Raw genomic sequence first — 24,308 nt, 5'->3', positions numbered from 1 at the left:
TCAGCCTCCTGTAGAGTAAAATAACTCACGACTGCTATAAATAGTGCTTTTTTAGAGCTATAGGTTTGTATGTAGTCAAAATAAGGGCATATTTGTTTTGGGATCTGGATTTTTGTCTTAATGAATTATTAAACTGTATCAGGTTCTTGTTAATGGAGACAGAATCCCATGAGGCGAAACATGTCGGAAGCAACCGCGGAAAGCCTTTCCCCTCTGACTCTGTGTAAAAGAAGCAATGCACTGATGCACCACACTGCCTGGCTATCTAACCACTCAACTGAAAGCACCTCGGCATGAAATCCTAATAGTGAGGGAAGGGAATCAGGAGTTAGATCAAAAATATGAGATAGATGTTGGAGGGTGGGTGGCAGGAGGGAGAGAGGGGAGGGAAAAAAAAAATTCTTCACCAGGTCCCGAGAGAGATGTAAGGAGAAAGACCAGAGAGGAGAGAGGAGAGAGGAAACACAGGACTGAAGCTGATGGGAGGGAATGGGCACAAAGGCTGTGAGAAAAAAAAAAAAAAAAAAAAGTACTGCAGCAGCTAAAGCAACAGACAGCAAACAGAAATCTGCAGTCATGTGGAAGCAGAAAGCACAGGAGGTTTAACAGAGCAGAGGAGAGGAATGGGATGTGGCTGCTTCCTGCTGTCAATCCTAATTTCAACACACAGACACACACACATACATACACACCTCTCTATCTCTCTCTCTCTGTCAAGCGTGACTCACTCCAACACCTCAGAAATAAAGCCTCAAGGTGACAAACATGCCCGTATGTTTACAGGGACGCTGGGGGAGCTTGAAAGGCGGACCGCCATCTTTTTTTCTGTGGTGATGCACATGTGGGTTGTTAGTCTGAGGCGTGATTCCAAGAAAATGACTCGGCGGCCGTTCCGCGCTTGATCGGCACCATCCTCATGACTCCGATTATGAGGGAGAGGGAAGCAAATATTTGTGACCTCGTATTCACAGTTTGCTGACAGCGTCCCAGAGTTTTGTCATCACTTTTTGTTTTTTTTTGCTTCCTTTCTCACATCTCCCCACACACACAGACACGCTGAACATCCAAATACAGACCTTACAATGCACATTCATACTTTGCTGTCAAAGTGTCAACAGCATGCAAATTATGTTTTCAACAAGTATAGCTTCAAATAAAAAAAAATGGAACTTGCATAAAAAGGAAGATTAGGCTTCAGAAGATGCAGTAATTAACCAATAATTTTTTTTGCAATTAAATGTTTTAGATCTAGACAGCTTACGAGTAAGAAAGCTTTGTAAAACTGACTATTCAGCTTAAGTGTGTTATCATAGACTGACAGGATTTTGCAGATAAATCAAATATTCCATTTACAACACAAAGCTGCATCACTGCATCATACTAAATTATAACATGTTGGTCATGTTGATGTTATGGTCAAATGAAAGTCATTGAGCAACACATAGTAAACCCATACTGCCAAATCTATCATTGTGATTTGACTTTCATAGAATTTTACAGGCAACGTTTCAAAAACAATAAATAAAAGTGTTAAATGTCCACTATGACCTGAGTGACTAATATGTAGATACAAACAGAAAAGGAAAGTTAATCAAATGTACTGAATAACAAGTTGTTTTATAACAAACATGTCACTCATATAGTGGATGCATCTGACTGACACGTGGTCACCGTAATTTCATTGAATGACAACAATCAGGTTTAACTACTGTGAGGACTAAAGCCAGACTCAACTGTGCCGATATATTGGTTACAGATTATTGATAATATATCTGTATCAGCATGTTTGTTGGCCAATAAGATATACAGTACTAGTCAAAAGTTTAGATACACCTTCCCATGTCCTTGAATGAGAAAGCATGTCCAAACTTTTGACTGGTGCTGTATATTTGAAGTATTTTAGAAACAGTGTCTGCATTACATTATTTGAGCTCTAATAGGTTTATTTTTCTGCTTTAAAATGCTTCGCTTATTACATCTTAGGCACAATTCTTAAAAAAAAGGAAGGAAAATTATTTAAAATGTTTGTTTATGTTATGTGTTTACACTTGTGGGGAAAAAAAGAAGGTCATGAATATATCATTATAGGTTTTTAAATTCTCAAATATCAATATTGTCCTCAAAGTACTGGTCTGGCTATACGTCAAATCTTCTTAAATGATTTCCATTATGTCTTCCCGCTCTAATCTTCTCTGTTATCCTTTTCCCATGATGTCATAAGTCCCAACATTCACAGGTCTGATCACCAGGTCTGGCCAATCAGTCCTTGGATGCTTTTCTTTAAGTATCACATCAATGTCTGTCTTTCAAACCTACTATTGCATATAACCACCAGGACATTTGCCGGAGAGCTTCCTTTATCCGCCTGCTGTCTTTACTCCACCGGCGTCTAGACTCCAGGGTGTTCCTGTCCTATGGGTATACACTTAATGAAGATGCTTTTTACACTGATGGAGTATAATCACCAAAATCTTTCTTGTTTACCTCAATAAATATTCTTATACACTTAATTGATCTCCCCTCATTAAACTAAATATTATACACAAAAGCTCCGCTCTGATGGGAGCAGTGTGAGCACTAAATGCAAACATAAAAACTAACAAGCAACAGTTGAGATACAATCGATACCACTGATTAGAAAAGCAGGAGTTCATTTCAGTTTTATTACAAACCGGTCCTGCTCTCTGGTCTTGCTGTTTTTCTCCCATGAGACTGGAATAAAGGGGCATGTTGTGCCCGATATGCATCGGAAATCTGTTGGCTTCTCGTCCCTTTAAGCTCTTGGAAATAAAAACACATGATTTATTCTCTCAATCTAGTCTTGGTAAATTCAGGTCTTGAGAGCCTGCAAACAGCAGTTTAAGCTGCTGTTACATTTTTATTTTATTTTTTTACAGCAAAATAAGCTTTGAAAACTTTGAGTAAATGTCTCATGCTACTGGTGCATGTTCACAGAGAAATAATGAACAGCTAAGCCTACCATGTCTCATTTCCCTACCACTTAACAGCCATAACAAATGGTATAGCAAAGACATCCAGCTGTAACAGGCATGATAAATAAGGCATGATCTTCTGAAGGATTCTGTTTAAATGTTAATTACAATCACTGGTCAGACTCCTTTCAGAGCTGTCATCATCTCTGGCCATTAATTCAAAATTATGCCTCATTAATATTTAAGAGCAGAGATGATTGACTGAAAGGCCTGTATGAGGAAGACGAAGCTGTTGTATGAATGCGAGCTTTCTCCGCGTTAACAAAGGACAGCTGCCCGTGTGCCCGTCTGTTTTGACACCTGGATCAAATTGTGTTTTGTTGGGTTTTTTTTTTTTTTTTTTTGGTGAGACAGATTCAGTAAGCTACATTGTGTCATCATGTCTTAATGTTACACATTTGTATGAGTTACACAAACATAAAAAGGAAGCAGGAGTAGCTGCGTAGAGCGTGTATGGCAACATGAGAGGAGATGTGAGACAGACAAGGATGAAAGGGTGAGGAAAAAGGGATGATGAAAGAGAAACAGGCTGTAATGTACCATTTTCAAAGCCTCTCAGGAAAATAAAGTGTATGACCGGTTGCCCAAAGACACCGCTAATCCAGGTCTTAGCTCTGATCGATCGGAGGGAAAGTAAATATTTTGTTGTTGCTCGACAAGTCCTCTCCGAATCTAAACTCAAATCACAGATGACTGAGTCACCGAGAGATGTAACTTGCAAGGTGATGATGATGTAGAGAATTTTAACAAGCATGAAAGAAAGTGATTCATTATGGGAGAAAAAGACATCGACACTCATCTTACAGGATTTAAAAACAAAATCAAATGTTTTGCAGTGATGATAGCAATGCTTCTGGGTGCAGAATTTTCTGTAAAACAGAGATGCACGTTGGGAAAAAAATGAAGATATATGGATATGTGCAGTAGAGTTGCAGCTAATGATTTCTTTCATATTATCAGCTGATCTGCCAATTGTTTTGTTGATTAATCAGTCATTTAGTCTATACGCTGTGAGAAAATAGTGAAAAATTTCCATGATAAGTTCCCAGAGCCCAAGATGACGCCTGCAAACCGGACAGCTTTTGCAATTTTTGCTTGAAAAACGACATAAGCGCTTAGTCAATTATTTGCCGCCGATACATCCATGAATCGACTACACGTCTCAGCTCTAGTGTAAACTACTGTAAGGCATGAATGTATTTTTACCTACAGATACAAACATACATAGACACACCAGCAGCACTCATTCAGCTCTATGACAGCTTGACAGCTCGAAAAAAAAGAAAAAAAAGAAATACATGACAGCATTGTTTCTGTATCAGGTTTCTGCCGAACACACACACATGCACACTTACGCTTATCCCCAGTAGAGCCTTCACGCATCTTACACTGCTGTAACCATCTTCTAACAGTGTAACATGCATCGAACCTTTCATATCAGTCTTAACAATATGAGGAAGAACAGACACGTGTCTGCTGTAAGACCGGGTGCACCGTCCTTCCTGTTTCTCTTTTCCTTTGTGTTCAAAGTGTTTCATCCCTCAAGGTCTCACATGTCAGTCTCTTCCATCTAATGATAGATAGACACCTCCGCTGATAAATGCTGCTCTGACTGCGGGCTAACACTCATTGGATCATCCACACACTACAATGTGGGATGTCTATTAATGTGCAGAACCATTTCCCATTATAATACCACTTCAAAACGTTGCTGGAAACCTTGAATGCAGCACGTACATACTGGATGTTGGGCTTTGATTTTCATAGAGCATAATTCTCTCTAAGCTGGCCTTATTAAATACAGCTCTACATTGTACATTATAGCCTTAATGTATCTATCTAACTGCAAACATCAGGTACCTTCTGTAACAATACAGACAGAACATGTCAGATTAGGTAATAATTGTGCAGAACTTAAGGAAATATCATGTTAATAAATATATTTCTAACATAAAAAGTCTGTTCAGTGCATTTTTCATAGTGTAGGAGAGTGTAGCATCAGCACTGTACTATTTTTATGTCAAACAATTCAAAGCAAAACAATTCCTAGGGTTTGGACAAATGTGTGCTTTCACACTCCACTGTACTTAAAATTTAACTGTTAAAACTGTAAAACTAACCTTGATTATATCCGTCTTTATGGCAGGTGTCAAATAAATTTTCAAGCCCAAACCATCCACATTCTTAGACATATCTCAGATCCATTTCTACTCTTGATTTCTATTCATTAGAAAACCTTCAGAAGTTGTGCCGTGCTAATACCGTGTGCTTCTCTCCCTCAGACACTGTTGTTAATGAGGCAAGTTCCCTCTCTGCCCTGGCAGCTTCACTTTGCATTCGAGATTGCAGTTCAGTGAAAAACGAGCTTGTTTTTTTTTGAGGGAGCAACAGTGACAGAGAAAATAGCAAGACTGCTCCTCCATGTTCTGTGGTGCCTTTAGAGCCTGCAGCTTTCTTATGCTGCACAAAGCACTCTTACTTTATCATAGCTGATTGTTGGAATAAATCAAGCCTTAGGGTTGAGGCCTAATGCAGCAACTGTGTGTGTGAGTGTGTGTGCATGTGTGCTGAATATGATATGAAAACCTGACAAGAGTTTTCTGTGTACTGCTCTCTTCCCTTTTCTTTACAGAGGGTGAACACAATATCATGAACAGCTGTACAATGTCATGCGAAAAAACTGCAATACTGCAACATTTCAGCCTTCCCCTGTTTGTATTCAACACCACAATGTCAGAACGTAAAGCAACAAAAATCACCACAATAATCACTTTTCTGACACAATCTCAGCAGAAGTTGAACACTATAAAGGTTCATGGAGGATTTGTTGTAGGGTAACAACTTATTATTACTTTCAATTAATAAATTTGATAAAAAATGTATCAATCTTTTGGTCTTTAAAATGTCAGAAAACAGTGAAAATTACCCATTACAATTTCAAATTGCTTGTTTCATCTGACCAAAAGTCCAAAACCTAAAGATATTCAATTCTCTAACATGTAAAACAAAGAATAGCAACAAATCATCACAGTGGAGAAGCTGAGATGAGGAAGTGTTTGTTATTTTTGCCTGAAAAATCAATTATCAAAATTTTTTTTTTCTCAAACAACTAATCAATGAATTACTTTTCCTCTTCCTCTTGTTTTAGATGCTGGAGTATTGGATATTGTATTTAGGGCTGCAACTAACAATTCAACATTTCATTATTGACTAATCTGCTGATTATTTTCTCAATGAATTGATTAATCATTTAGTCTTGTTTTGTTTGGCAAACAGTCGCAAACTCAATTGGAGATCATGTAAGACCAAATAAAGCAGTGGATTATAATATTTGAGAACCTAAAACTATGAAATGTTTGGTGCTTTTGCTCTAATTGTATCCTTCACCCCCTGTACATCTCACACAGTAAAAACCTTTCCCATGAGAAGAAGAACAATTAAGTATTAAAAGAACAGTGGATGATGATCCTTCTGCCATTGGAGCGAATTATGTCCTCCTGCAGGAACCCTCAGTGAGAGTAGCCACCATTTCCTGGGCTATAAACTGTATAAACAGATCACAAACTGAACTGCAATATTTAATTTTACAGACAACATCAAAGTTAGTTAGAAATGGCTCTTCAAAAATTATCTACTGGAACAATAAAATGACTATTGGCCTATTAGCAACTGTAATAACTTCACAGCAACTACAGCAAATAAACCTTACGTCACTAAACAATCATTAATGGCTGGAAAAATGACGACAATATTCAACACATTTCAGTGAAGGACACAAAATGAGGCTGTTTTTCTAATGTGTGTTAATCTGTTACACACTGAAATGATGGAGATAACCATCCCACCATTTTTAATTTCTCCTCGGGCTCCAGTCTCTGCTGATTACAGCTGCTCTCGTTTATTCCAGCTGCTATTAAAGCACTTAAAAGCCATGCTTGAGGGACTATGTTATTCATATTTATCATAATGTATTTTCCGTGACTGTGCATGCAGTGTGTTTTTGTGTGTATTGTTGTTTGTGAATGAATTTGGCTGCAAACTAAAGCGCATCCTTAGATAATAATGAAGGCTGAGCTGAACTGAACAATAGAACCTGAGGCCTTTTGTGCACTTTTTTTTTTATAATTATTTACCCTGTTTCTGAGAGAGGAATAAATTATCAGCTTGGTGTCATATTTTTATGCATAGCACTGCTAGCAGCAAAAGCCAGATCGTAGGAGTTTCCTGTGGTTGCATAGCAACTAAACATTAGGTGACTCACATTTTTAGCATTTGACACCACTGATGTTCAACATGATGCATATCTCCTTGAAATGAATTTTATAGATCAAGTCCAAGTTACTGGTGAAAACCAAAGGTTTAAAAAAAGTCAGCTGAGTGTATGAGAGTGTTGGGCAGCCATGTTTGAACCAATAAGCTGCTGTGTGTCTGTCTTGCTTAGTCATCAACCCTGCTGAACATTCACCGACTGTGATGCACTTTTTCCACCTCTGAGCTACTCTGTATTTTAGAGTCTGAATGAGCTTGCTGTTTGACTGCCAGCTTCTCTCCAGAGAGTGAGAGAGAGACAGAGAAAGTGTGTGTGAGAGAGAGAGAGAGACTGGGCTGCCGGCATAGCTAGGAGGCAGTCATACATCACAAACAAAGATTTTAAGACTGTGACCTTCGCAGTTTGATGCCACCAGATTTGGGATACATGACCTTTGCGATAAAGGGGTGGAAGAAAAGCACACTAACCCTCATTCAAGCCAATGAAACGCTGTTTTGTATCGTCCTGTCACAAGACCAACCATGACAACTTGTACTACAAGTTTAGCTCTTTCTGTCATGAGACTATAGAATATAAAAAATATATAATTTTGAACAGATACAAAGAGATTGGAGACCTGCAAAGACCCAGATGACCTACTATATACTGTATGTATTCGTATCTAATGTAATTTACGGCAACATTGCTAAATTCACATTATCCCAGGATACAAAATGAGAAAGCACTGAAACACACTGGATAACTCTAGTGTTGAAATCATTCGTCAATTAATCAATAAGTTAATCAAAAATCATTTTGATAATCTACAACTCTTTTAAGTAATTTATCAGACAAGATAGCCAAATATTTTTGTCTTATAAAAGCTGTTCTATTATGTTTCATATCACTGTAAATCTAATATATTTTAGAGTGCTGGTCGGACAAAACAAGTACTTTGAAGACACTGTGAGGGACGCTACATTAATGAAACAGAAAGGACCAATGATAAGAGCAATGAACACTGGACAACGACACCATCAGCTGTCTCTAAACAGACCAGTACTGGTCACAGAAATGACTGGGAAGAGGTCAAAGTCATTATTCATTATTCATTAAGGAGGCTATACACATCTGACACCAGAGATTGGACATCATTGGACAGAGACAGGGGTAAAAATCCCTGTCTTAAAACAAAAGTTTGGTGCCTATATGAACACTGAAACAGGTTTTGCTCACTGTAATCCTTCCTTTGGCTAATACTGGTCATTAAAAGATCTGTAAATGTGCTTACAATGTAAGTGATGTGGGAGAAAATCCACAGTCCTCATTTTGAGTAAAAATGTATTTAAAAGTTTGTCTGAAGATAATATGAGGCTGCAGCTGTCTGAGTTAGTCACAACAAGTGGATATCTTCCAAAGTTACAGTCTTTTTTTAAGTTTAAAATTCGCTCTTTGTGTTTCTTTGCTGAGCTGCGTAGGAAGTACAGTAACAAAAAGAGGGAAATTTGTACTACAAAGATGTTAACTTTAATTTGGACTGCTGAAACTTCATGTTAGCTTCAGATAAACCTTTAAATACAGTTTTGCACAACATTTTTCCCCATCACTTACATTAAAAGTTACAGCAAGGAAAACCTGTTTCAATGTTGATTTGGGCACCTGACTATCATTTTACTTGGAAAATTGTTAACCTATCCTTTGACAACTCAGTAACTTCATCCCCTGATGAAGGCCACGAGATGTGGCTGAAAAACCAAGTAGATTTTGTCATATTTGTCTATTTTATTTATTTATTTATTTTGTCAAACGTTGTATTTGGGCTCTGGGAAATCACAATGGACATTTCTACAACTCTCTGACGTTTTATAGACTAAAATATTAATTGGAAAAATAATCAACAGCTTAATGGATAAGGAAAACGATTGTTAGTTGTAGTTGTACATAACACACAAGATTACACCTCTCTATTGATGCCCAAAAGCCATTAAATGGATATGTACATTACCTTTGTACCATTCATTGATGCCTTTACTAAGAACCTGTGAATAGCACATGCGGTGCAGTGATGTGTGCAGTTGTGTGTGTGTTATGATTAGAGGCCTTGGAAAGTGCCTCTCTGATAAGGAGAACGAGGAGAAGTGATAAAAACCAAGAGCAAGATAGAAAGCTGAGGCTGTTCTGACAGATAAAGACACGGTACAGATATCAAATGGCTTTAATATGAGCCTTGAATGACACTTGTCAACATGTGTTGATTACTCTAACAAAGAAAACAAGTATCAAGGCAAAGAGCTTCTGTTAGTGGTTGAAGGTGGTTTGAAAGTAGTACAACTTAATTAAAGCTACATCTTTTTTAGATTTTTTTTTTCTAATATTTTCTCCTAAAACTAAAATATATACAGTATGTTCTTATAATAAACAAAAAAATATCCACTATATTGAATTCTTCTGTTTCCAAAACTTCTTCTCCTATTGGATTGTGGTTGTGCCTCATAATTCCCATTGTTTAACATTTGTCATTAATAATAAATTAGATAATGAAGAACTCTTTGACTTAAAATATTTTTATGGAAATTCACTGCGATGCATCTTTAAAAACCTTATTGAGACCATTTTGTGAAATATAGGTAGAGGATGTGTTATTTTAATTTATTGCCTTTCATTTTGACAAAGACTCGTCTTCAATAAAAACACAGAATTTTATGCATTGCTTCTAGCCTGTCAAAGTAAAAATAGCATCACAGTTTGGACAACATAATAAATCATCCTGGGATTAATTTCAATAAAAGCTCTCAGAATCAGGAAAAATAAAGCCTGGTCTCACTTACACTCTGTGCCATGCTGTGGGAAAGCTCCAAATCATGCTCATCAGATTCAAAGCCAGCAATGACTTACATCACCATGCTGTGATTTATCTCCAACTACTCCTTCTATTTACAGCAGCTGCACATTTAACTAGTTCATGAAGCATCGTGGCAGCTTTATGGAAGGACTGGCCTGAGACAGACTGGCCTAGACGTCTCTGTTGCCGACCCAGCTGCTTCTGTCCAACTCTGCATTCAGCTTCAGCAGCTAACCGGCCCTGCAGGGCACCGGTATATGGAGACAGCAGCGAGACAGATGTACGGCACATCTGGTTGTTGAATACATCTAACAATTACATCAACAGAGAGGTAGAGGTGAAGGAGAGGAGGAGGGTGTGTCAGAGTGATTGTGTGCATGATGATGTCTTTTTTTAAAAAGGAAGTGTGAGGTAATCTGTCATCTTCTATGCAGATGAACATGGTAGTATAGTTTTGGATAACAATGGAGGTTTACAGCACAGATGAATAAAATATATCAGGCTTTGGATACACAGACAATAATTTAATTGTAAGTAAGATCAATTCGTTGTTGGTTTGGCTCTGCACATGAGATTTATTGACTATAAGAAATATATAGCTCATCGCCAGCCTTATCCTTAAAAAGCTGTCTGTATTGAGGTCAAAGGTGGAGAAATTGGTATCTAAGGATTTTCCTATTTTCCTCCTTTCCTGCCACAACATGTCATTCCACCACAGGCCAGTAGACTGCCACCTCTGTATCAACAAGACAGATGGACCAACCGACGGACTAACATTGTCATCATTAGGCCCCAACATCAACTCTGCAACAAATCTTTCTTTCTTTTCATTCTTTTTTTGGACATGATCATGAAAAATATCTCTGTAAATCGAAATGTTCAATGCATTTGCATTAAATAATGAAAATTCTGCACATCATGGCTTATACAGAAAATATTATTTAAGAAAATCTAATTTATTATACAACAAAATATTATTTGAATATTTTCTGCATGAGTCATGGTGTGCAGACTTTCAGTTTGTCTAGTGTATCGGTTTTGAAATTATAGCACTCATGCATTACATTGCACAGAAGAAGAAGAGTTGAGTGCGTATCTCTGCATTTATTACTATCCAATCAGAGGACCGGACTAGTAAATAAAACGCCTTGAGGAAACACACCAATATCCACCAGGGTAATTAGGTCAAAAAGGCCTTTTGTATCTAATTACCTTAAATCCATGTAGATATATATTAAACTATTGTGATGTTAATTCATGTACCTGATGAAGGTCACCTGTAAGTGTAACTGTGTGCAGGACTTTTTTACTTTTATTTTTCTGAGCACACAAAAAAATGTTTCTTGACTTCCTCAGGTATCAAGAAAGCAGAACCAGCAGGTCAGCTACAGCTCAACTCAACAGGTGGAGTAAAGTTGATCACTTACTGCTGTTTGTGGTTGAGCTCCGCCTCCTTGTTCACCAAGTCCTGTTTGAGGTTAGCTAGCATTTCCACAGAGACGTCCACCTGCCGAGAGAGCTCGGAGGCCTTGTCCTCCAGGTCTTGTTTCTCCTGGCTCAGCTGCTCGCTCTCCTGCTTGGCCCGCTCCAGTTCGGAGCTCTTCCTCTCCAGCTCTGCCTGAAGGCGGCCTACACGGGCCGCTATTTTCTGCTCCACCTACAAAACAAGAGGCCCTTGAGCTGCCTAATCACCATGTCATATGAAACAGAACTAGTTATGCTGATGAGGTCATTAACTAAGACACAATAATTAACACTTTAATTAGCAAATAATTCAGTCAGCAAACACCTTCACGTATCCGTGTTTTGCATTCATATTTTGCTGCATCATAAGTTTTAAGGAAATTACTTTTTCTTAGTTCTAGGATCATTTTTGACCCGACACATCAAACTTGAGGAGATGTTTGCTGGCTGTGTTCACTATAATGTCTACACACAGAAAAACACATACAGAACAGCACATAATGACCTGATGCTATGTTCATACTCAGTGCCAAAAAAATAGAGAATTTCAAATTGAAAAAAGTAATACTGGAGTTGACCATACACTGCAAGTGGTGCAGTCATGATTTTTTCAACCTAGAAATAGAAAAATTAGAAATATTGATCAAAGCTTTTCTATCTGCTAAAAAATTTTATTCATTCCTTAATTGATGTACTTCACTGTATACCCATCGTGGTCAGCAGGGAACTTCGTGATTACATTATTCTCATATTGGCAATTCTTCATTGGTTGTTCATATAGTGCAGAACTTTTCAAGTTGAAATGTTGATTTTTAAATGTAAATGTCAGAGACCAAGAACGGCTTGAGAACTTCAGGAAAAGATCTGCTGATGGCTCAGTGGGGGGGTGGAGTTGGTTGGTCATCACTTCCCTGTATGAAGACCCTGTATATACAGTTTAAAATAACAATCTGACTTGCATATAGATAGTTTGTTGTCTGCCACTTAACTTTATATAACAGCTATATGTTTAAGTATGTCTATATCTGTATCTGTATGAGAACTGGAATCAAATTTCTTATAGGGCTTTAACTAACAATTATTTTCATTATCGATGAATCTGTTATTTGTTTTCTCGATTAGTCGTTCTAATGTGTAAGATTCTGATCTATAAAATGATGAAAAATGTCCATCACTGATCCCAAAGCCCAAGAGGCAACGTGAAATGTCATGTTTTGTTACAACCAACAGTCCACAACCCAAAAATATTCAGTTTACTGTCATAGAAGACTAAAGAAACCAGAAAATATTCACATTTAAGAGGCTGGATAAAGAGAATTTTCACATTATTGGACAATGACTCAAAATGATTAATCGATTATCACAGAAGTTGACGATTAATTGTCTGCCAGTCAACTAATCGATTAACCGACTCCCGTTACAGCTCTAATTCTTTGTACTTGTCCAATAAAGTTGATTCTGATAACCATAATGATCATATTTACCTCTTCAGACAGCTTCTCCAGCCTCTCATCCAGCTCCAGCCGTTCAAACGCCCGCGCCTTCAGCCTGGCCAGGCCTTCCTCATAGGCTGCTTCCACTGCACTAGCTGCTACATTAGCTGCCACTGCTACAGCGGTGCTGGGGTTTCCATGGGGACCGGGGTCTGCGGATGTCATGGCTTTCTTCATAAAAATCTCCCCCAGGGGAAACTCCACATTGGGAATATATCGAGCTGCAGTGTTGGAGCTAGCCGGCGTCAAACTAAGGTCGTCCGCACAAGGAAGCTCACGGCAAGGGAAGCGTCGCTCCTTTAAAGCTGAAGGCCGTAGCGGCTCAAAGGGGTCGTTGTTGTTGGCAGGCGTGAGGAGAGCTCCCTCAGCCACTAGGGGCAGCAGAGCAGCGGCGTCGCATACACTGTTGGATTTGGAAAGGACGTAGAGGGTCTCGTACGTGTGGTTGTACTCCAGGTGGGCGCGCAAGGACGACAGGCTTCGGAAGCGCTTGTGCTCCCCGCAGCGAGGACAGCGGTATGGCAGGTCCAGAGAGGCCATTCCGTGCAATAACTGCTGGAGGGGAGGAGGCGCTCACGCAACACAACGGTAGCGCCAGTATGAGGGCACAAAGGTCAAGCACTTGACGGATCCTCTCATGGTGAAAACAGAACAACTAGGGGTCGTCAGCTGGAGGAACAGAAATCCTGCGTGCAATGGCAGAGCCCAGCTCAGTCACATGACCACACATAGTGGCTACATTCAGCTGCTCTTTTCACTTCATCTTCGGTGGTTCCCCTGGCTGAGGTCCTAAAACAGAGGGAGAGAGGTTAAGTGCTTCAAACTGTGAATTAAAGTGTAATTTTGGTTTAAAATCAGATGAGAATCAACTGGACAAAGGCGCAATTAAGCTAAATAAATTGCTGACAGAAGGTTGTTAAGAGAGGCTGGTGTAATAACAAAGCAATACATCGGGGAAAATCGGCGAGGCACATCCTGTTAATTTACAAACTCCTACAACAGTTGATTGAAACTGTTTCCTTTTCTTCTTTCATTTGAGCGGAAAAAGTTGAAAATTAACTTTCAGTGAACCATTAGAGAATTGTAAACAAAGAGGAGAACTCCCACACACTGTCTCGCTTACTGCTGAAATATTAATTAGATCACAACGTTTTGATCTGTCCTCGGACAACCGAAGGCAAGGCAGCGTGCTGGAGTTCTTCTCTTTGTTCATATGTATATACGTATACCCCATGAAGGTTGGGCAGACATTTTTTTCAAAAACATTTTGTGAATTGTAAACAAAGACAGAAATCAGACAAACAGACAAATTTATGCGCAACTATCGTCGAATAACAGAATGTCTTTCAAAAAGTGAAAATTAAGTTTTTTATTATTGCCTACAGTCATTACCTAACAAATTAAATGTGTTTTACTGTTTATGGGGATGGCTGGAATATAATGTGAATGAATAACTAACATATATGTATTAATTACAAACATAATTATTTTTGACATTTACATGAAAAATGTCAGGATTAACATAAATTAATAGTAGCTGTAAAAAAAATAGCAGTTCATCTTTCATTATTTAGTGGACAAGGAGACATCAGTTGGCTCTGTCTGAACTCTCTTACTAGGAATATTGATCTATAAGTTTAGTGGTCAAGAACATAAGACCTGTACCTCACTAAGGGTTAAGAAGTAAACTACTCTTAGGTTGTACTCTGAAATACTCAGAGGAAGACTGCTGGGGGAAGACTGGGGAAATGGGAAATGGATCCATTAGTGAGAGTGCTTGCGAGCGCCGACATCATTTTCAAGTCTGAAGTCTACAAGGTCGAGCCGGACAATGCTTTAAGTCCTTCACAAGGGGATCTGGTAATCCTGAGGAAAAATGTCCACTATCTGAGTCGGCTCCTAATCCAACCGTTGCTTCTGTACTGTAGTTCCTTGTAAGCCTTGAATTCTGTTTTTTTTATTTTTTAAATACCTCAAAGGTGAGGACTAGTCAGTTAAATGCTCAACAAAAATTTAAAGACAAACAAAACATGTAATTCAACTGTTTTCCTTGGACACATTTCTGAATAACAATGACTCCTGCATTGAGTATTGTGGGATCTGTTAATAGGACATTCAGAATCTCTATCTAATATGTAGATGCTGAAGAGAGTGAAGAGCAAGAGCATTGTTTATCCAATTAGCCAGCAGTTGCTGCTCCTGATTTATTATATCAAAATAATTCAGTATGTCAGCATCCTATGATCATAGATTCCCCTGCATGAATCGCTCTAATCAAAGTGCAATCCTTTAATCAAGCACTGCAGTGAGAAATCGTTTTTGGTCTATGATCTTAAGGTCAGAATCAGACACCAGTGCTTTCAAACAAATAAATAAAAACTTGCTTTTGAGTTTTTGACATGGAAGAGTGCATCTTGTCTTAACATTGCATAACACACGATTCATGTGTTAACTTATGTTTAACGTACTATCTCTTTGTATCTAGACGGGCATCAAACTAAATCTGTGATATAATGATAATAATTACAATAATAGTACATTTTATTTATAGAGCGTTTTTAAAGAAACTCAAAGACACTTCATGCCAACAAGTAAAAAGTATCCTAAACTATAAAATCATGTGATTATTTTTGTGGTAAAGTTCCCCTGTTGATATCTAAAATCTAAACTAACATCATGGCATACCAGTAAAGGTTCAAAACTTTTGTTTAAATTTAGTTGATAGCTATATCATCTACACAAAATTATCAACATTTTATTATTTAGGTTAGAGGCTTTTTATATGGGCAGCTGTTTAAGAACAATGTGATTCAAGTGTCCTTGTCCATTGTGACAATTAAATGTTTGTTCATAGATCCATAAAACTCTGCAGAACTCATCCTACATCATGTTTAATCTTGCTAAGCCCACTGGAACAAAGATCCTGACTGTCAAGTATTGCAAAATATTGAATATTATTGTAGTTTACCTTTTTTTTTTAAGATCAGCAACCCAGTGGGTACTGCTTCAAAAACCAATAACATTAAAGCCCAGATCTTACAGTCCACATGGTCTTCATTTCAGTTATCATCCATGTAGTGCAGTGAACGCGGTCCGTATTTAAACATGACTCTATCAGTTGGGCGGAGACATCATTGTGCACCAATCCGAGACTGGAGTGCAATCACAAATCACAGATGCAGGCTGTTCTTCACAGAGCGCTCGTACAATGGAAATCCCCATAAGTCACTGAGACTGTTATTAGAAGTCTGGTGAGGCTGGAATAGGGAGTGTACTGGCAAGCCGTGCCCACTTATTAAAGGAGGAGGATTTCACAGATGCAGTCACTACACTGCAGACAGCAGGCATTCCCATCTGCTTAAAATTACTAAGTGAGGTATTTAACCAGGCAGGAAATGGAAGAAAGTGAGGCTGCTTGGTAGCCACATGTCAACATCCTGCCAATGGAGCTCAGCTGAGACGCCCCAGAGGACTGCCTTTAATGTTTTATTGTGGACTGGTAAATAGTGGAAGCGTGTGTTACACATGAGACACAGATAGCGATGGCCTTCAGTCTCCTTTTTTATTTGCCCCCTTAATTTTCTATTATAGGAGGCATGTTCTTAGCGGTCCTTACCATGAACTGAAGTGAACAGTGAGCTGTTGCAGCAGGAAAAAACAAATCTTTGATGCATGGGGACATACAAAAGAAAATAATGAGTTGAAATTGAATCCCTGCACGCTGCGCTCATTAGAGATACAACAATTCATTTATGGACCTTTGTGACGCATAAAATTTACACTATGAACCAAATACTTGAAATAACCAATCAAATTAAATGACTGATTAAACAAATCCTTAAAATGAGACATATAATCCAACATCTACTGAATACAAATGAAAAGTAGAAATTTTAAAAGTTCCATGTTTAAAAAAGGTGAGATAGGTTATAAATAGGAAAAAATAAGTGATTTTTATCTACAACAGAGGGCAAAATATGGGATAGGAGAAGGCAGATCAGACCAGTCCAAGTCTCCTAGAAAACATCAACACAGTTAACAACACAACAGTATAATGTATGAGAACAAACAGACACTCATTTTAAAACAATCCACTCCAAAAGCCATGAGCCTTAAAGAAATCTGTCTTCAAGATGCAGTGGTATCTATCTTTTAAATTTCAACTGACAGGTTGTGTGACCTAACGCTGATAAAATATACACACAAGTCCTTTAAGCAAAGGGGGCAGAATAGTGCAGGAAAAGCACAAGGCTTCTTCCTACTTCATGCACCCACGAGAGACACATCTGCCACAATCCCACAGCCACATTTCGTGTTATAGCACTATTTTGGGATACAAACATGCATAGACCGGCTCTGTAATGATTCCACAAAGCCTCCACTTTGTGCTATAACAACATGTCACAGGAAGCTGCATAGTATTTAGCGTTGAAAAGTGCAGTAAATCTTTCTTCTGCACACATATGGACAGCAGTTTTTCTGTCGGTCAGTTGTCCTTGACATATGTTATTCCATGGGTGACGGGAATACACAGACATTATTAAAGATCCAGATTACCGCTATGGGCCAAATTCTCGACTGACATGACAGGCCATCAACAATATCACCCTAATTGGCTGTTTTATTTTCGTTCCATGAGTGAACTTATTTGGCCAACTTTTAATGGAAAGACAGTTTTTAAAGGCTCTTCGCTGGACAACAGTAACAATCTCATTTTCATTTGTCTGTCAGTCCCATACAAGCTTTCAGGCGGTCAAACACGACATTAAATTTGGACTAAACAAGCCATATAGACCTACATGAAACAGCACGAGCTTCAATTCAACCATGGCTCTTAAAGACAAGGTCATGAGCGAGAGTGAAGGTATCAGGAGCAAAACATCTTGATTGCCCCCTGGTGGCTGGCTGCAGTATAGGTCATAAATCCCGCCCCCTCCATGTTACCGGCTGGGACATGAGCCAAACTAAAAAACTAACTAAACTAAAGTACACGTCAAATACATTTTTCCCAAAGATGATTTCTGTCATTTTGGGTAGCCTAGTTCTTATTATGCTGATGTTTGTCTAAGTGCTCAATTTTCTGATAAGTTTGTTTTTAATTAGTTATTTGACGATATAAAAAGTGGGTGTGACATCACGATTGACAGCTCTGACAGCCACTCTCAAACCTCCATCAGGCTCCAAATGACATCACACAAGCAAGATGGCAGCTCCAGGACAGGAGATATTTTGGCTTAACTTTTGCATCACGGTAGGAAGTGGAGACGCCATGTCCATCTTTATATACAGTCAATGATCAGGACTAACAGGCTCCTTATCTGTTTACATCAGGGCAGATAGCTGAGGTCGAGGGGTCTTTAAAAATGGAGGCTGGTCTACAGAGGTTGCCAGTCCATTTCTAAAGAAAAAGGTTTCTGTCCATAAAGTCAGGAAGGAGTCACAGGCGAATACTGTCAGACAGACAGAGAATAGAAAGGTGATGATAAAGAACAAAAGTGGAAAAGTAAACAGGCAGCTGAAGCAGACGTGTGGGTGTGAGGAAGATCGAAGAAGTGGACAGACAGAGTGGAAGTGTTTAACAGTGGTGAGGAAGGGTATATAGAGTATAGTATAGCATAAGAGTAGTAGTATAAGAGGTTTACAAATTGTAAAGGAGTTATCAAGTCAAGTCAATTTTATTTATATAACCCAAAATAACAAAATACATTCAGCATACAACAACCTCTGTCATTAGACTCTATATTTAGATGAAGAAAAACTCCACAAGTAAAGTAATTGGTAGCTGAGAGAGCATTATAGCAACTAAAAAAATTAGTTTAAAATTCTTTCAGTTGTACTGACCAACTTTGCAAATTGGCAGCTCCACATAGTCGTGCCACATAACAGAACTTCAAGTTTACAAGCAGGCCACAAATGCTCCCACACTGCTGATGAGGAGACTGTTTGTATTTAGCTGTTAGAACTGAGCAATATGTCGGTATTATTGTTATTGTTGATCATATTATGTTATCGTTTTAAAAAATTATGTTGTCTAAATATATTATTCCAAAACTAAAAATGAATTATTGAGGTAAATTAATTATATCAACTTATTTCAGGGTTTCCAGCAGTGTATCAAAGTGGAGACACACTGAAATAAAGAGTGCCTCCGCTAACGTCAGAAGTTGTTGTCACATTTTTATGAGATAGTACATAAAGCTTCAGGGAAAACGTGCAGATGTGTTACATCTCACAGTAAAGGCCACAACTTTGCGGGGTGAGACGACTGTTTAGAATATCATCCAGCTTCACTGATCGATCACACTGTACGTTGGTTTCGCAATAATTATTTCAAGCAGCATGTTGGGGAAAAAAGAGACGAGAAGAAGTGTGAAAAGTTGAGGCTAACAGCTCAGTCAGTCACATTCAGGTACAGATGTGAGAGAACAAGTCCCTGCTCTCCTAGTGGTCGGACCACAGGCTAAAGTTAGTTTGATGATCACCAGCTGGACACATATTTAACTAACAAAGTCTGCATCAGGAGGAAGTTAGTTTAAGGTTAGATATTGAACAGCTGGACTTACATCTGTAGCTCTGTGTTGTTTGTATCCATGACTCAAAGAGTTCAATTAAAGAAGAGCTCTCTCATCTTTACCACCACTAACCAATGACCAGACAGAAACCCTGTATTTTATATGTGATTTTACATAAGTTGCCATATTTTGATATAAATCCATTTTGTAAAAATATTTATTAATAATAATAATAATTAGAAACGGATGTGGCTCAGGAGGTACAGCAGGTCAGCTATTGGCTGCAGAGTTTGTGGTTCCAACTGAACTCCAATTGCTCCTGTGCCAAACCACTGCCTTACATGGCAGCTCTACCACCACTCACATACAAATCCATCAACAGACATGCGCCTCCCTACCTACAGGAACTGATCATACCACAAACCTCCACCCGCACCCTCAGATCTGCCAGCAGCTTGCTCCTCCGGGCCCTGAATACTAAGTTCCGCACCATGGGGGATCGAGCCTTCTGCTCTGCTGCACCACGCTTGTGGAACAGTCATCCTAACCATCTGAAGGCAGCACAGACCCTAGACTCTTTTAAAAAAAGGCCTAAAAACGCCAGAAAGGTTTTTCATGCTTACTCTTATTACTATTTTCTTTTGTTATGTGTTCTACGTTATTAATACTGTAGCACCTTGAGTTTCACTATGAATGAAAAGTGCAGTACAAATGAAATCTGTTATTATTATTGATGTTTATGTGGGTGAATGAGAGGCACACTGTGGAGTGCTTTTGTACAAAAAATGCAGTATAAATGCAGTCCATCTGATAACAACCATATCACCCAGCCCTAATCAAGAATGAATAAACACTCAATCGCATTTTTAGCTGCAATTATGTTTATATGTCTAAATACTTCATAATAATGTACCTCATGTGATTTTTGTGTTTAGGTCCCAGCTGGAAACACTTCTCACAATAATGTCAAGGCAGGTATCAATTATTTGGCTAAATCTGATATTTTTTTTATCAGAAATCATCAAAGACAAATATCTCAATACATTCTCACTCCCTGCTCATATTATTGCATCTTTTAGTCTTAAACACTGTGTGGTCCCTGGCTATCACTTTGTGCACTCAGCAGTATTTAATCAGCTTTGATTAGGAGGCACAGGATGCTTCATTACATCTCCACATATAAACACAGAGATTGCACTTGCTGTGTGCTTTTTTTATTAAGTAAAAAGTAGAAGAAAGAGGGTAATGTCTGTAACATCAGTGTCTAACCACAAGCTCTGCACGTCCATGCTACTATTCATTTTAATATTTTACCCCAACACCCACTGCAGGCACAACCATCCCAGTGGGTTATCCCTATTTGACTCAGCCTACAAGGTCATTCTCTTTTCAAGTCTCTCTACTTATACTTCTCTTCTCAAAAAAGTTTTCCCCTCTCACAACACCCTTGATATAAGAGAGGAGATTTCACAAATCTACAAACTTTCTCTCTGTATACTTTGATACTGTATTTAACCATTCGGCATTTTGTGATTCATTGTTGATTTATTAGATCTAAGTGGGTTTTCATTTCGTCCTCTGAGACAAAATAAATAACCTAACTTGGATGCCAATGTTCTCTGGAGGTGTTGGCACTAACAAGATAGAAAATGAATGTGTGTGTCCAAAAACTTTAAGCTTTCTCTTTGTTTGTTTCTCAAATCACCGTAATTACAGATGACTTTGCCTAGTTTTTACAGAACACTGATTATTGAATAGAGGGAGATTATTTCTGAAAATATTTTATATTAGTTCAGCATTGATGGATCTCACGATAGAAGTATCATTGCTGAAGACATAAAGAGAACCAAGCAACTAATGACATGAATGTAACGACTGTGCTTACATTTTAAGTACTTTAAAAACACCAGCTGCCATTACTAGAAGCACGGAGGCACAATAACCCCAGCTATAACTAATTATTTCATTCAAACTCTTTACTTTATCTGTCTGAAGATACAGTGTCCTGTGGTGCAGTCATTGCAACAGAATTTTTTTTAACTCTGCACCATATGCATAAAACATCAGCTCGCCCTCAGGCTATACTAATGACGTGACCGTTAAGAGTTCAGCTCTAAAGGATGAACACCAAACGAACCAAAACGGTCTGAATTCAATCATAAATAATAAAAGTGACAATGCCGTTCAGCCTCACACAATCTTGGTTCATCATTCTGATGCTCTATCACACAGTCAGGTGGGATTTATTCCCGTGTGCCTGTGGTGTCTGATACACACTTGTTTTGTTTGGAGGTGTGAGGAAGAGAGTGAGTCAAGGTGCATCGCAGCCATCATGCTGGTCCTCTGCAAAGCTTCACCCAGAGATGCTGCAGCACTGAACTCGAACTGGCATTTAGCGGAACGCTACTGTACATAATACTGGAGGTGCCAAGACTGTTTGAGAGGTGTGACACGAGCATCAGCCTACGCCTCAGCAATGGAGCTCTTATCACTGCTGGTATTTTTCATGTGGAAAACGTGCTCCTCCCACAATGTTTTCACAGTCAATGCTGTGATAAAGCGGTATATCCAAGTAAATAAAGACGTGAAATGTTGTGATAAAATTATTTTCAGCTCTAGTTTGCTCTGCACGGCATATGATAGCATCAACGCTAAATATATTTAAAGACGGAAAGCCTTCTGATGGTAGTTGACACGGATAAAAAGCCTTCAGAGCTTTGACATGTCATCGGGACAGGCCGCACTACTGTGTATAGACTCCTTTATAAACTGAATGAGAGGTTTAGTGAATGCTCCAAATGCCTTCTAGTCTCCTACATGAGCATGTCAAAGTGTATTAGCCCTGAATAAGCCATGGGACTCCCATGACAGGACAATCTCACAGCCCGGGGCTGCTCACCTGACAGCAAAGGGCAAAACTAACCACTTAGGTTGAAAAAGATTCAACACACTTGAGTCATTATACAGAGAGTCACCCTTTTGAAGAAGTGTTTTATTCTAGTTCAGTGTTACTGCTTTAACAGACACATATATTGAAAGGGGAAAAGTTACATTTATAACATTTTTTCATTTTACCATCTCCATTAATGTTTGCATCATAGGATCATGTTGGTGCTCTTCTATATTTATCTTGTTGTCAAATCCCATGAAAAGACTAAAATCAACAATACTTTAATCTGATTCTCTTTCTGACTTCCCTAAGAGAAAATCTTTAAAGGGGATGTATTATGCATATTTCTAGGTCTATATTTTTAATCTGGGGATCTACTGGAATAGCTTTGTATGATTATACAAACTCCTTATTTAACTCATACTGACCCTTTACGCTGCCCCTCAGTTTAGCCTCTGTCAGAAACAGGCTGTTTTATCTCCTGTCTCTTTAAGGCCCCCCTCCCGCTGAGGCCACTCTGTTCTGATTGGCCAGCTCTTGGAAGCTACCCCTCAGCAGACTTCCACTGGCTGCTGAAGCTACGTCAACAAACTATGCAACAAACTATAGTAGGAGGATTTCACAATGTTTGCTTGTTCTTTACTCAAAATGTCAACTTCTCAGATAAATCCGTACATGTCTGAGCCGAAATCTGATCCAAGAAAGCGCTCAGAGCAGGTTGAAGTCTAAGCTTTTGACTTGCAGGGAGCATTTCTACATACATTAACCTCAAGTTTTGGAACTTTGACTATGTTTAGCATAGATGGGGCGGCTGTGGCTCAGGAGGTAGAACAGGTCGTCCACTAATCAAGAGATTGGCGGTTCGATTCTCAGCTCCTCCAGTCCACATGTTGAAGTGTCCTTGGGCAAGATACTGAACCCCAAATTGCTCCCGATGGCTGCGCCAGCACCCTGCATGGTAGTTTGCCGCCATCAATGTGTGTGAATGTGGCTTGTAATGTAAAAGCGCTTTGAGTGGTCGGAAGACTAGAAAGGCACTATAAAAGTGCAATCCATTTACCATAGATATCTGACATCATATAAATAACAGAAAATCACAAAAAGCACATGTCCCCTTTAAAAATGGGTCACAAATGTATAGTTTCAAGTCTAAGTAGTTGCTAAAACATCTGGGTGCTGTAGTCTGTAGCAAATGATACTCAAAGGAGTAAATTGTGCATTTGATTCTGTTAAGAGGCTTCTCCCATTCAGTGACAAGCTGCTTTATGACCGTGTTTATAGTAGCAGCTTTGTCCTGTTCCTACTTATAGTTGAGGAGACATTTGCTCTATACTTGTCCTTATACTTAAATCCTTTTTCTCTTATAATGTTTAAATATATTGTTTGAAAGTACTTCTAATAAACCATAAATCTCACCTGTGTGGCATTCCTTCCTTACTCATACACTCCTCTAACATAAAATTATGTAACACTAAATTTCTTGGCAGCTTGACATTATGATTCTTTCTGCTGTAACTTTGCTTAATATTAAACGTTGTGATACACTCTCCCCTTGTTTCAACTCTTTAGGAATTTATTTCCTCCAGTAAAATACAGAACATGAGCTGACACTAGCGGGCCTAACAAACTTAACCAGACACACTGTAGACTGTAGGAATGTGCTAGCTTAGCAACATCAAGGCTACAAACAACCCGTGATGAACACTTTCTTAAAGTAACAGGTTCACTGTAAAACACAAGAGTCCATAAAATTATGTTTTAATAGTACGTAATTGCCTCCTCAATTATAAAATGAACCCAATTTTTTAAAATATAATTTCCAGAAAGAAAAAAACAAAACATTGGTACAGTAAAGTTCCCCGTGA

At 38.6% G+C, this 24,308-nt stretch overlaps 1 protein-coding gene across 1 annotated transcript in view; it reads right to left on the bottom strand.

The window, feature by feature from the left end:
* The window catches only part of fbxo41 (F-box protein 41), a 57,222-nt gene that overhangs the window by 28,446 nt on the left and 4,468 nt on the right, over positions 1 to 24,308 (bottom strand). Inside the window, exons 2-3 of the mRNA XM_042396990.1 lie at positions 13,033 to 13,830; positions 11,512 to 11,741 (exon numbers count right to left, since the gene is read on the bottom strand). Coding sequence (XP_042252924.1) covers positions 11,512 to 11,741; positions 13,033 to 13,581 — 779 coding nt within the window. The 5' untranslated portion in view covers positions 13,582 to 13,830. The remainder of the gene's footprint in view (positions 1 to 11,511; positions 11,742 to 13,032; positions 13,831 to 24,308) is intronic.

Source organism: Thunnus maccoyii, chromosome 2 (assembly GCF_910596095.1).
Source record: "Thunnus maccoyii chromosome 2, fThuMac1.1, whole genome shotgun sequence".
NCBI lineage: Eukaryota > Metazoa > Chordata > Actinopteri > Scombriformes > Scombridae > Thunnus > Thunnus maccoyii.
The sequence above is the reverse complement of the archived record's forward strand: the minus strand, read 5'-3'. Positions and strand labels throughout refer to the sequence as shown.